At 41.0% G+C, this 12,830-nt stretch overlaps 2 protein-coding genes across 9 annotated transcripts in view; one reads left to right on the forward strand and one right to left on the reverse strand.

Annotated features, from left to right (window-relative positions):
* The window catches only part of ltbp1 (latent transforming growth factor beta binding protein 1), a 244,512-nt gene that overhangs the window by 204,536 nt on the left and 27,146 nt on the right, over positions 1-12,830 (forward strand). For all 8 annotated transcript variants that reach the window (XM_049464179.1, XM_049464180.1, XM_049464184.1 and 5 more), the window contains one exon: positions 8,342-8,482. In XM_049464179.1, the coding sequence (XP_049320136.1) occupies positions 8,342-8,482 (141 nt within the window). The remainder of the gene's footprint in view (positions 1-8,341; positions 8,483-12,830) is intronic.
* LOC125781106 (E3 SUMO-protein ligase ZBED1-like) lies at positions 3,895-6,721 on the reverse strand. The gene is made up of 2 exons (XM_049464189.1): positions 5,070-6,721; positions 3,895-4,350 (listed from the first exon to the last, which is right to left on the reverse strand). The coding sequence occupies exons 1-2, from the start codon at positions 6,549-6,551 to the stop codon at positions 3,928-3,930; spliced, it is 1,905 nt and encodes a 634-aa protein (XP_049320146.1). The 5' UTR covers positions 6,552-6,721; the 3' UTR covers positions 3,895-3,927.

The raw sequence follows: 12,830 nt of genomic DNA on the forward strand, positions 1-12,830 counted from the left end.
TTTTAAGAACTTCTCAATTTTGGTTTCATATGTCCACCTTATATTTAGCCAGTACTGCTGTGGAACATCCAGGTGCTCTTTTGCAAACTTTAAACGTGCAACAATGTTTTTTTTTTGGACTGCACTGGCTTCCTCTGTGGTGTCCTCCCATCAGCTTCATTCTTTTTTTTATGTTTTCCTTAATGTAGAGTTGTCAACAAAAATGTTAGCATGTGCCAGAGATTTCTGTAAGTCTTTAGCTCTAGGACACTCTAGGATTCTTCCTCACCTCATTGATCATTCTGCGCTGTGCTCTTGCAGTCATCTTTACAGGACGACCGTGCCTAGCGAGAGTAGCAACAGTGCTGAACTTTCTCCGTTTGTGGACCTCTGTGTCTGTGTTACCATGGACACATGAACAAAAAATAAAATTCACAGAAAGTTTGAGTAGAAACACGGACTGACTGTGAATGGATCTTTTAAGCTCTCTCTCATACATACACACACCTAGACACTCACACAGACGCACACTCCCTTAAAAGCCCTTTTCCAGGCTCCTTTTAAGTTCTGCTGTATATACAGTTGTGGTCAAAAGTTTACATACACTTGTAAAAAAACATAATGTTATGGCTGTCTTGAGTTTTCAATAAGTTCTACAACTCTTATTTTTCTGTGATAGAGTGATCGGAACACATACATGTTTGTCACAAAAAACAGTCATAAAATTTGGTTCTTTCATAAATTTATTATGGGTCTGCTGAAAATGTCACCAAATCTGCTGGGTCAAAAATATACATACAGCAACATTAGTATTTGGTTACATGTCCCTTGGCCATTTTCACGGCAACTAGGCGCTTTTGGTAGCCATCCACAAGCTCCTGGCAAGCTTCAGGTCGAATGTTTGACCACTCTTCTTGACAGAATTGGTGCAGTTCAGCTAAATGTGATGGTTTTCTTGCATGAACCCGTTTCTTTAGCACTGTCCACATGTTCTCAATGGGGTTTAAGTCAGGACTTTGGGAAGGCCATTCTAAAACCTTAATTCTAGCCTGGTTTAGCCATTCCTTTACCACTTTTGATGTGTGTTTTGGGTCATTGTCTTGTTGGAACACCCAACTGCGCCCAAGACCCAACCTTCGGGCTGATGGTTTTAAGTTTTCCTGCAGAATTTGGAGGTAATCCTCCTTCTTCATTATCCCATTTACTTTCTGCAAAGAACCAGTTCCACTGGCAGCAAAACATCCCCAGAGCATAATACTACCACCACCATGCTTGACAGTAGGCATGGTGTTCCTGGGATTAAAGGCTTCACCTTTTCTCCTCCAAACATATTGCTGGGTGTTGTGGCCAAACAGCTCAATTTTTGTTTCGTCTGACCAGAGAACTTTCCTCCAGAAGGTTTTATCTTTGTCCATGTGATCAGCAGCAAACTTCAGCCGAGTCTTAAGGTGCCTTTTCTGGAGCAAGGGCTTCTTTCTTGCACGGCAGCCTCTCAGTCCATGGCGATGTAAAACACGCTTGACTGTGGAGACTGACACCTGTTTTCCATCAGCTTCCAAATCCTTGCAGACCTGCTTCTTGGTGATTCTTGGTTGACTCTTGACCATCCTGACCAATCTCCTCTCGGCAGCATGTGATAGCTTGCGTTTTCTTCCTGATCGTGGCAGTGACACAACTGTTCCATGCACTTTATACTTGCGTATAATTGTCTGCACAGTTGCTCTTGGGACCTGTAGCTGCTTTGAAATGGCTCCAAGTGACTTCCCTGACTTGTTCAAGTCAATAATTCGCTTTTTCAGATCCACACTGAGTTCCTTTGACTTTCCCATTGTAGCTTTTGTAGCTGAGTCTAATCACTGGGTCAAATGAGCCCTATTTAAATGGGCTCATGAGAAGTCAACAGCTGTAGTCAATCAGAATCACTTACAAGAAGTGAAGAGGCCATGACATGAAGCTAATTTGATTGACACAAATCGCTACATCACCAAAATTGACAAATTTTGTTGCTGTATGTATATTTTTGACCCAGCAGCTTTGGTGACATTTTCAGCAGACCCATAATAAATTTATGAAAGAACCAAATTTTATGACTGTTTTTTGTGACAAACATGTATGTGTTCCGATCACTTTATCACAGAAAAATAAGAGTTGTAGAACTTATTGAAAACTCAAGACAGCCATAACATTATGTTTTTTTACAAGTGTATGTAAACTTTTGACCACAACTGTATATATATATATATATATATATATATATATATATATATATATATATCACACCTTATGAGACAGTATCTGCCTTTTACATTGTTCTGTTGGCCAGGGTGGTGCTTTTTACTGCTCCCAACTGCCGAGCACCCATGCTGCTGAGAGGACCTTAATGTGAAATAGAGTCCAGACCGCTCGTGGAGCCAGACCCACACACACACACACACACACACACATACACACACAAACCTGCACGCTCCAGTTCTCCCCTTAACACTTTCAGCCTCATTGACAAACTGGCCCACCCTTATTGAGAGGGAACGGGTCTTGTAGGCATATATATTCAGTGTGTGTGTGTGTATGTGTGTCTGGATGGCTTTGCTGGAGCTGTGGAGTCTATTTCACATTAAGGCTCTCCTCACGGCCTGATTTATCGTATGCTTTTGTATGGGAATGCTCAGGGATGATTGATAAAGGCAGGCAGAATGAGAGTTGCAGATGTGGACAGCATTGGGAAGAGGAAAAGAGGGGTTTTGCTCGAGTTGTGTTAGAGAGAAAAAGAGAGAGAAAGAGAGAGAGAGAGAGAGAGAGAGAGGGAAGGGAAGGGGCTGGCTACGAGGCTGTGATGCTACACAATAGAAAGCACAGGCTGTTTTTTTTTAACAGGTGTGTTTGTCATCCTTTTACTTCATGTCAGAGCTGATTAGAAACGGCAGTTTCAGACAGACACATCTCTGTCAGAGCGTAAATTGATATACAGTACCTGATAAGATCAGATAAGTCATCCAGTGACAGATGCTAGGAAATGTATTCATTTGGGTGTAGCTTTGGAGCTAGCAAACATGCTAACTCTAACTTTGTTATTAGAGTCTGGTGTAGCTATGTTGGTGCCTCTTTAAAATAATTCTCCTTTATAAAGGGTTTATAAATAGTTTACAAATGTGGTTGTTATTGGTTATTATTTACGTTATAAACTAGGGGTGGCACGGATCACAAAATTCACGGTTCGGTGTGTATCACGGTTTGAGGTCTACGGTTTACGGTTTTGTACGGTTCTTGTTTTTTTTTTTCCTTTTTTTTTTTATCTTAGCCCCATAATACACGCCGTTACACCAGTGGAACACTGTAATAGTCGCTGAAAAGATTTTACTACCATAGCACTACACTTCTATGACATTACACAGTGCTGCCTTTAGCAAAGCATTACATAATCATACATAATAATAATAATAATAATAATAATAATAATAATAATAATAATAATGCACAAACTTGAGTTTCAATTTACTCAAAGCACGCTGTTTTAACAATCTCAGAAAGATAGTATTTTGATAGAACAAGAGGGAAGACATGGATGATTTCAACATGTTTTACATTTATTACTCAAAAAAAGTGTCAGGAATGTGTGCTGCCATCTGGTGACATCCATCTACAGGAACCTTTTTCAATATCACAGAATAGAAATTGAAACATAATATGAGCCCACCATCCAACCAGCTCAACAGAAAACAAAATCAACAACTCTTCTAATCCCTGAGAGTAAGGATGTATTTTTTTCCACTTGAAATTAAAGTGCAGTGCTTTGAAACATATGGCTGGATTTTTTTAAACCTAAACTTAAAGTGCCATTGTTATATTAAAACAACTTAGAACAAAAACACACAGACACCATCAGTGTAAATATTGCAATAAAACACTGCACTGCACTGCACTGCACTGTTTAAAACAGCCCTCCCCCTTTCACTTAATTCTCATATTCTTCTGCATGAAAATCAGTTTGTCAACATTTTCTGGCAAGAGGCGAGACCTACTTGCAGTGACAATGTCCCCTGCTGTGGAAAAAACACGCTCACTTGGCACAGATGTACCTGGGACAGCCAGGTCACGTTGTGCCAACTTTGCTACATGGGGATACTTATGTGCGTTGGTTTTCCACCATACGAGGGGATCTTCATCCACAGAAATGCAGCTTGTTTTCTTGTATGAGGTGACCTCTTCACGAATGGTTTCTGGCAAAGGCTTTGTACTTCTTGCCTCTGTTGTAAAAAAATCAGCAAAAACTGTTGCCATGGCAGATTTCTTGGGGGGAGGAGAGGTCTCTGACGGCTCAGATTCCGCTGCTGAATATGAACTGGCTGCCTGAGCTTCACAGTGTTGTTGAGCCTGACAAGAATCAGAAAATAGACATTTAGGAAATGTTAATGACAGTGACACAGTTTAGAGCTTTGATCAGGCCCAAAAATGCCAGCCCGACCAGGCCCGAGCCGTTCAGGCATACCAACGCTATGAGCGATCCACCGATAGAAGAGGGAGCTAAAATACAGAGCAGAGCCCAGAGGAACTGCTAATGCGAATTTAATTATAACAGAAAAAAAATATGAAATTGGCAAAATCACCAACTAAACTAACCCCAAAATAATAACAAAAATATAATCTAACGAATTTCAAAAGATAAAAACGAAATAGTCAACACAACAGTAGAAAATCAATAAACTAATATAAAAAAACGCTAATGCTAAACTGCTGCCTGATTATAACATTCTAAGTTGTGCAACTTTTTTACATCACAGTTTGATGTGTTACTTTTCTATATTTTGATGATCACGCCATAGCTTTATATAAAATAAAAATAGCATTAAAAACAGACGCCTACATCATGGATATTTTTTTTAAGGCCGAGCCCGCCGGCGAGAGTGTTGGGAAATCTCGGCCCGACCCGGGCTGAGAATCTAAACTCTAACACAGTTACAGTATGTTCCACAGGGCAGTGGGGAATATAAATATTACAAATGCAAAAAAAAACTTTAAATGCAGTATAGAATTGATAAATAACATTTAGGCCTATTTTAGATAATATACATCATAAAATCAAAATAGCTTACCTGCTCTTCGAGGTTTACAATTTCCAATGTGAGATCATCCCAGATTTTCTGAACGCAGGCTTCATCCAGATAAGGCAAGGACTTGAACCTGGGATCCAGTGCTGTGGCTCTGTGCAGATAATCCTGAATACTATGGTCACTGTATCTGCTTTGAAGATCCTTGGTGATGGCTGCCTTGGCATCTTTGATGGTGGAACTGTCGTCTGCACTTGGTGCCATTGCTTTCAGTACCATCCTCTGCAGTGGCATAATCATTGAGACAGAGGGAGATGTTTCTGTGCTCATCAGGGTAGTCACATTCTTCAAAGGTTTAAGAACATCAATGAGGCCCTCTGTCAGCTTTGTTTCACTGTCGGTTAACAGGGAAATGTCCTTGGCTTTTTTTTTCATATTTTTGTCCGTCACCGCGGAATAGAGGGCCGCCTGTTGCTCCACATAGCGCTCTAACATATCGTATGTGGAGTTCCAGCGCGTTGGCACGTCGTGAATTAACTTGTGGTCTGGCAGTGTCAGCATGTCCTGCTTTGTTTTCAAGATGAAGGCGGCTGTTGTGCTTCGATGGAAAAAGGTGACCACCTTTCTGACCTTCGCCAGCAGTCGTGAGATTTGGGCTGTAGAGATGGCGCTTTTGGCTGCCAGGTTGACTGTGTGAGCAAAGCAGGATATCTGTGGCCCAAGTCCCTCCGTCAAACCTACTGCATTCACTATGTTCTTGGCATTGTCAGTCGTGACAGGGATGGTGCCGTTGTCCCTCTCCAATTTCCATTCCTCCACCACCTCTCTTAGCTTTTCGGAGAGAAATTCGCTTGTGTGACTCTCATATATTGGGCGCGTTTGCAATACGCAGCTTCGTAACTCCCATTGGGGCGTAATGTAGTGGGCAGTCACTGTAAGGTAACTTTCGGTGGACCTGGAAGTCCATCCATCCGTCGTCAGAGCTATTTGGCATGCCTCAGATAACTCCTTAACTATGTCCACCCTTGTCTCTTCATATAAGTTCGGTATCACATTGGTGCCAAAGTATCTACGAGAGGGCATGACGTACCGCGGCTCCAGCACCTTTATCATATTCCTAAAGCCTTCACCCTCCACCACGCTGTAGGGCTGCATGTCCTTTGCAATGAATATACCTATGGCTTTGGAAATTGATTTCGCCTTGGCGGTGTCCTCAGCCAGGGGCTGTTTAAATGCCGCGCTGATTGTGAATGGCTTTTTGGCAGGCTCTCCTCTCCTCCCCTTTACTGACACACTTGGGTGATGTCTTCGTAAATGGCCGGTCATATTGGAAGTGTTTCCACTAGCGTATGCAATGCGGGTTTTGCAATGCTTGCATATTGTAACAGTTCGATCCACGTTTTTATTGCCAGTATCATCGTATGTGACGGGGAATCCGAAATGATCCCACACACCTGATTTAAACAATGCTGGGGCATCCTTCATCTCTGGCCTAGGCAGCCTGCCTACTCCACTCCCACTTGCCATGTTTGTCCACGCCACCACAAACCTTCGCTTTCGCTTCTTTGGCACGAATGAGAACCACGTGGTGACATACGGGCATTTGGCTATAATGCGAATTTCGAACGTCTGGAGAAAAAAAAAAAAACCCGTGGACCCTGTACGGTTTACACACGCCCCGCGCCGTGACAAGCAAACCGTACGGTTCGGTTCCTTCACAAAAAACGTTCCATGCCTATTATAAACTATTAATAAGCAGATGCAGCACAGAAATAGAAAGAGCGACAGTAGTCTGCCATGTATCAAATAGTAATTCCACATTTGTTTATACTGTTACTGTTAAACCTCAGAACTTACTAGATGCTTATCTTACTTTTTCTTTTCCATCAGTCAGCATTAACATTTTTCTTATGAACTTCATTCGTTTAGCTATAATAACATTTAGGGGTGGGCGATATGGCCCTAAAACAATATTACAATACTTCATGGTATTTTCACGATAACGATACTCTCTGCAATATAAATTAATGATTTTTTTTTCAAGAATACACTACTGCAACAAAATTGAAATTTTATTTTATTATTGCATACGATTTATGTCACACCCCTACCTGAGATATTAAAAAATACAAGAATTTGATCAGATTTGTAACCGAAGTCAATGATGCAGAATATCATGATACTTATAATGCACTCTAAATATTACCATATATCCAGGATTTAAATAAAATAAACGACACTGGACAGATATAATCTGTCTCTAGTAGATATATAATGAAAATAAGAGAACAGAGTGAATTTTTCTTTTGCTAAAAACAGTTATAAAGCAGTACCCTGATGTGATCATTTAGGTGGGTGATATGGCACGATATTTTTAGAGTATAATATCGTTCACGATATTAAAAAAAAGGTTGGCGATATTATCGCGTACGAAGCGATATGGCAAACCACTACTCTCTATATTATGTTATCAGATATGTTAAAAATGTTATCACTGTTATTCTTTCAATTTATTTGTTGTAAGGGCTTATTAATATATTTTTTAAGTATTTACAACTTTCGCCTAAGGGTGAGTGTTCAGTGATGTTTCTCCTGCGCTAAGCACTAATTGCAGCTAGCTCTTTTGTCGTTCAGAGGTGAGTATATTGTACTGTAGTCTGCGTGTTTGCCATGCTTAAACAAGCTACGTAGGACGAACCGTTAGCTGATAGCGCTCAGGGTTCCGTAGTCTAGGTTGCGTTATCGAGCGGCATTTACGCCCCGCTAGCACTGCAGTTAGCGGCTAATGCTAATGCTACTGCACTCAGCCTTAGTGCTGGAGAAACTTCACTAAAAACTTACCCTTAGACAAAATGTTGGAAATCTATGCTTACTCTAAATAAATGGAAGTGCTTCATTTACCCAAATTAACATATGTTAACATCTATTGCTCGTTTTTTGAAAGAAAATGTTTTTTTTTAGAATTTCAGGTTTTGTTAACCCTTGCTCACTTTGATGTAGGCAACCCTCGTAGTGTCCCTTAGTGCGCCTTATAATCCAGTGCACCATATGTATGCAAATAGACTGGAAAATAGACGTTTATTGAAAGTGCACCTTATAATCCGGTGCACCTTATAGTCCAAAAAATACGGTATATATAAAAATCAAAATCTAGACATAACCCTGTTACTGCTACAAATTTGCTGTTATAAGTTATATGTTGCCCCACAGCACTCTAATCTTTTTCTTTTTGTGTTGTGTTCGTAACCCTGCTGTTTATGCTGTGCAATCCTGTGTTTTCACCGCTGTGCCTGTGGGCTCTCTCTTTGTCGTTGCAGATCTGAACGAATGTGATCTCCTGAGCGATGTTTGTGGAGAGGCAGTGTGTGAGAACGTGCCCGGTTCTTTCCTTTGTGTGTGTCCTGACGAGGGTCTTGAGTTTAACCGGATGACGGCCAAGTGCTTACCTACACCTAAAGGTAAGGCTTTCACAGTTCACAGTTTTGTTAAGCGTTCTGGACTTACTGGAGTCTTCCACTAGAGGGCGAACCAGAAAATACTGAGTCACTTTTTGGATAAGTCACTTAAAAATAAATAAAAATCATGTTTTTTTTTTTTATCCTGGAATGTCCCAGTTTTATTGTGAGGGGACAGTAATAATAATGCAGTGTTGTTTAGGTCTGACAGACTGGCAAGAAATTGAGATAGACGGCAAAAAATAGAGAGAGACAGCGAGAAATAGAGAGAGACAATGAGAGAGAGATACGGCAAGAAATAGAGAGATGACGAGAAACAGAGAGACGGTGAGAAAAAGAGAGACGGCAAAAAAAGAGAGAGAGAAAGAGAGAGAGAGCGCCTGACCCTGCTTTTAAACTGGAAAGCGTCGGGTGATCATACATGTTCTATGGCACGGCGTGATTTCAGCGCAGAGCCGGTTGTGGACAGTTTGAATCATCTGCATTTCTGAGTCGTTACATTTATTGGTTACATATTTCTCAGAGGGCGGCACAGTGGCGCAGTGGGTAGCACTTCCGCCTCACAGCAAGACGGCCTGGGTTCGATTCCCGGCTGGGGCAACCCGGGTCTTTCTGTGTGGAGTTTGCACGTTCTCCCTGTGTCTGCGTGGGTTTCCTCCGGGTTCCTCCGGTTTCCTCCCACAGTCCAAAGACGACACGTTCAGGCTAATTGGAACTTGATTGAAATTGCCCCTTAGGTGTGAGTGTGTGAGTGAATGTGTCTGTTTGTCTGTCTGTGTCCGTCTGCCCTGCGATGGATTGGCGGCCTGTCCAGGGTGTATCCTGCCTTCTGCCCAATGCCTGCTGGGATAGGCTCCAGCCCCCCCCCCCCCCCCCCCCCCCCCGCGACCCTTCACGGATTAAGCGGTTGACAATGAGATTTCTCATATACACTTCTAGCGTGTTGGAAACAACTTTTCGCCAGTGAGGCTTGAACGCACCACACTTTGGCTGCTCCTGTCACTGGTTCACTGGTTCCAGACCAGCAGGATTGTGGGGCCTGAATGGCACCGACTTTTCTGGCTGAGAACCTGTGAATTTGTGTTGAAAACTTGGCACCAGATGCGGCACCATGCCGGTGGAAAAGTGCCCTAACACATCCATCACTGACTATTTCTGTTGACCATTATCTTTATCTACAGTATCTATTTTGCTAAAGACATCGCAAAAATAAATGCTCTTAATTACAGCTCCCCTTATAACTGACACCCCCCCCCCCCACATCTAGTCTTCACCAGGTGCATCTCCTCTTTACGCGCCTTCCCAGACGCTCCAGCTCCAGACGCAGACCTCCTCATATCACTTCCACCTCATTACAGCTCTTCTCCAGGGAGCAGACTTTCCGCTAATCTAGCAGGACATTAGCTTGCTGTAGTCGGGGTGCTTCTCATTGCCCTGGTCTGATAGCAGTGTGGGGAAGAACAGTGGTGATGAATGAGGGCTGCATGAGAGGTGGCATGCCAGAAATGGGATCTGCTTTCAGGGGAGCGCTGGGCCCTGGCCTTACAGCCCCTGAGCACATTAGGGCCAAAGCTTTAATGAAGTAAGTCCCATGCTATGCTACACAAGCAAAAAATGGAGGCAGGGCTAGGGAGGCCTACCGGAACGTACTTTCACTGAGTTCACTTAGGCCATAGATTCTGTTTTTGCTGTGGAAGTTTTGCTTTTATTCAAGTTTTTATCTTTGGTGTAGACTGTATACTGTCTCCTAAAAGTATGAAGACATAGTGCCTTCCTTTAAAATCAGTATGTTATTATGTACTTTATTTAACGCGCACTTCAAAATCTGACTACTGCAAAACATTGACTTTTTAAGTTTTTAAGTAAATAGGTAAAAGCCTCCTATTGGATGATTACTGCATGGGTTGATTATGTTTCAGCTGGCAACAAGTTATTTAACCTTAACTGATGCAGTGAGTAGCTTCTCATTTGTTAAAGACACATGCAAAAATCTCTCTATCTCTTTCTAATCTCTTTCTGAAGGCTGTAATATTTGGCATAAATGTGATACCTTAAATTATTATAGGCAAAAAATATAAGAATTTAACTAAAAAAGTGTATTTCCTGAAGGAAATGCAGAATGGTTCCTCGCACTGTTCGATTTGGTGGTTTCTATGGTGTTGCTTAGAGGTTGCTTAGAGGTTGCTGTGTACATTTACATTTTTATGGTATCTGTGGTGGTTGCTATGTGGTTTCAAAGTGGTTGCTAAGGCGTTGATATGGTGTCTGTGGGGGTTGTCATGGTGTTGCTAGACAGTTGCTATGGTGATTGCTAAGGTGTTTTCTGGTGGTTGCTATAGTGTCTGTGGTGGTTGCTGTGGTGTTTGTGGTGGCTGCTGTGGTGGCTGCTAAACATATTTGCATAAATCAGGTGAGTGTTTCATACCTCAGTGTTCTTCACCGTTTCTATAGCAGCTTTATTCCCACGCTCAGACTCTTATCATGGTAAACCTGACAGTAAAGGAAGAAAATCATGCTGTAAAACTCGGCTAAACACTTTGTTGTGTCTGGAATCACACAGTGTCTGGACTTCTTCTGCTTCTGCTGCTGCTGTTTAGTCAGATTTTTATGTGGGAGGAATCTGAAGTGGAAAATAGAAAGCAGATCTGATCATGTGATTGGTCGGTCATTGCTGGTGGCACTGCAGTGATTAAATAAGCTTTAATTGCTTTAAATGCCTGATTAAACGGAATGCTAACTTCCCCCATGTGTGAGAATGAAACCAGGCTGCTGCTGGAAACCAACCCTGACTAAACTCCAACCAACAGTTAAATAAAACATTATTACATAAGTCATTATTTTCAGACTTACAGTCTTATGAAAAAGTTTGGGTACCCCTATTAATCTTAATCATTTTTAGTTCTAAATATTTGGGTGTTTGCAACAGCCATTTCAGTTTGATATATCTAATAACTGATGGACACAGTAATATTTCAGGATTGAAATGAGGTTTATTGAACTAACAGAAAATGTGCAATTTGCATTAAACCAAAATTTGACCGGTGCAAAAGTATGGGCAACCTTATCATTTTATTGATTTGAACACTCCTAACTACTTTTTACTGACTTACTGAAGCACAAAATTGGTTTGGTAACCTCATTGAGCTTTGAACTTCATAGCCAGGTTTATCCAATCATGAGAAAAGGTATTTAAGGTGGCCAATTGCAAGTTGTTCTCCTATTTGAATCTCCTTTGAAGAGTGGCATCATGGGCTCATCAAAACAACTCTCAAATGATCAAAAAAAACAAAGATTGTTCAACATAGTTGTTCAGGGGAAGGATACAAAAAGTTGTCTCAGAGATTTAACCTGTCAGTTTCCACTGTGCGGAACATAGTAAGGAAATGGAAGACCACAGGGACAGTTCTTGTTAAGCCCAGAAGTGGCAGGCCAAGAAAAATATCAGAAAGGCAGAGAAGAAGAATGGCGAGAACAGTCAAGGACAATCCACAGACCACCTCCAAAGAGCTGCAGCATCATCTTGCTGCAGATGGAGTCACTGTGCATCGGTCAACAATACAGCGGACTTTGCACAAGGAGAAGCTGTATGGGAGAGTGATGCGAAAGAAGCCATTTCTGCAAGCACGCCACAAACAGAGAAAGGTGTGCTTTTGCATACCTCAGGCAACTCTGTTTGTGGCGTTTAAGATTGATAGGGGTGCCCTAACTTTTTCATATGACTGTATGTAAACGTTTTTATTTTGATACTAATAAAAAAAAAGAAAACAAATCAATATGTCAGATAATTAATTACCTGATATTATTTAGACAAAAGTTAAAAATGAGAGAATACATTTTTTGTAGAATGAAGAATGTTGTAAATAATGATTAAATTATTAATAAAGTTTTACTTCTGTCGCTATAATAATTAGTTGAGGCGTTCTGTTGTAAGAATTGTTTATTAATGTATTTTATTTATTGTAACGTGTTACCATTCTTTTTTTAAATCATTATTTGGTAACACTTTAAAATAACTGTCATCATTCATCAGTACCATTAACTAATGATTAATAACTGTTATTTGTCACATTTTTTAAAAACTAAAAAGTTGCTATCACATTTCTAAACTCTAATGAACACACTAATAAACTGCAATTAATAAACATTTGCCCGGTTTAAAATTTGTATTAACTAGCAATTTATTAATGTTCAAATTCTGATGAGCTTTGAGTGCCGCTATCAGCCGGTACTGCACCGTAACCAGAGCTCTTCACGCATTACTCCGCCACATACAGGTAACCTAGCATCGATGCAGCTCTTACAAACCAAACAGCGTAGCTACAAACAGAGTCATTATTTGAATGAAATCTTC

The sequence above is a fragment of the Astyanax mexicanus genome, chromosome 14 (assembly GCF_023375975.1).
Source record: "Astyanax mexicanus isolate ESR-SI-001 chromosome 14, AstMex3_surface, whole genome shotgun sequence".
Lineage (NCBI taxonomy): Eukaryota > Metazoa > Chordata > Actinopteri > Characiformes > Acestrorhamphidae > Astyanax > Astyanax mexicanus.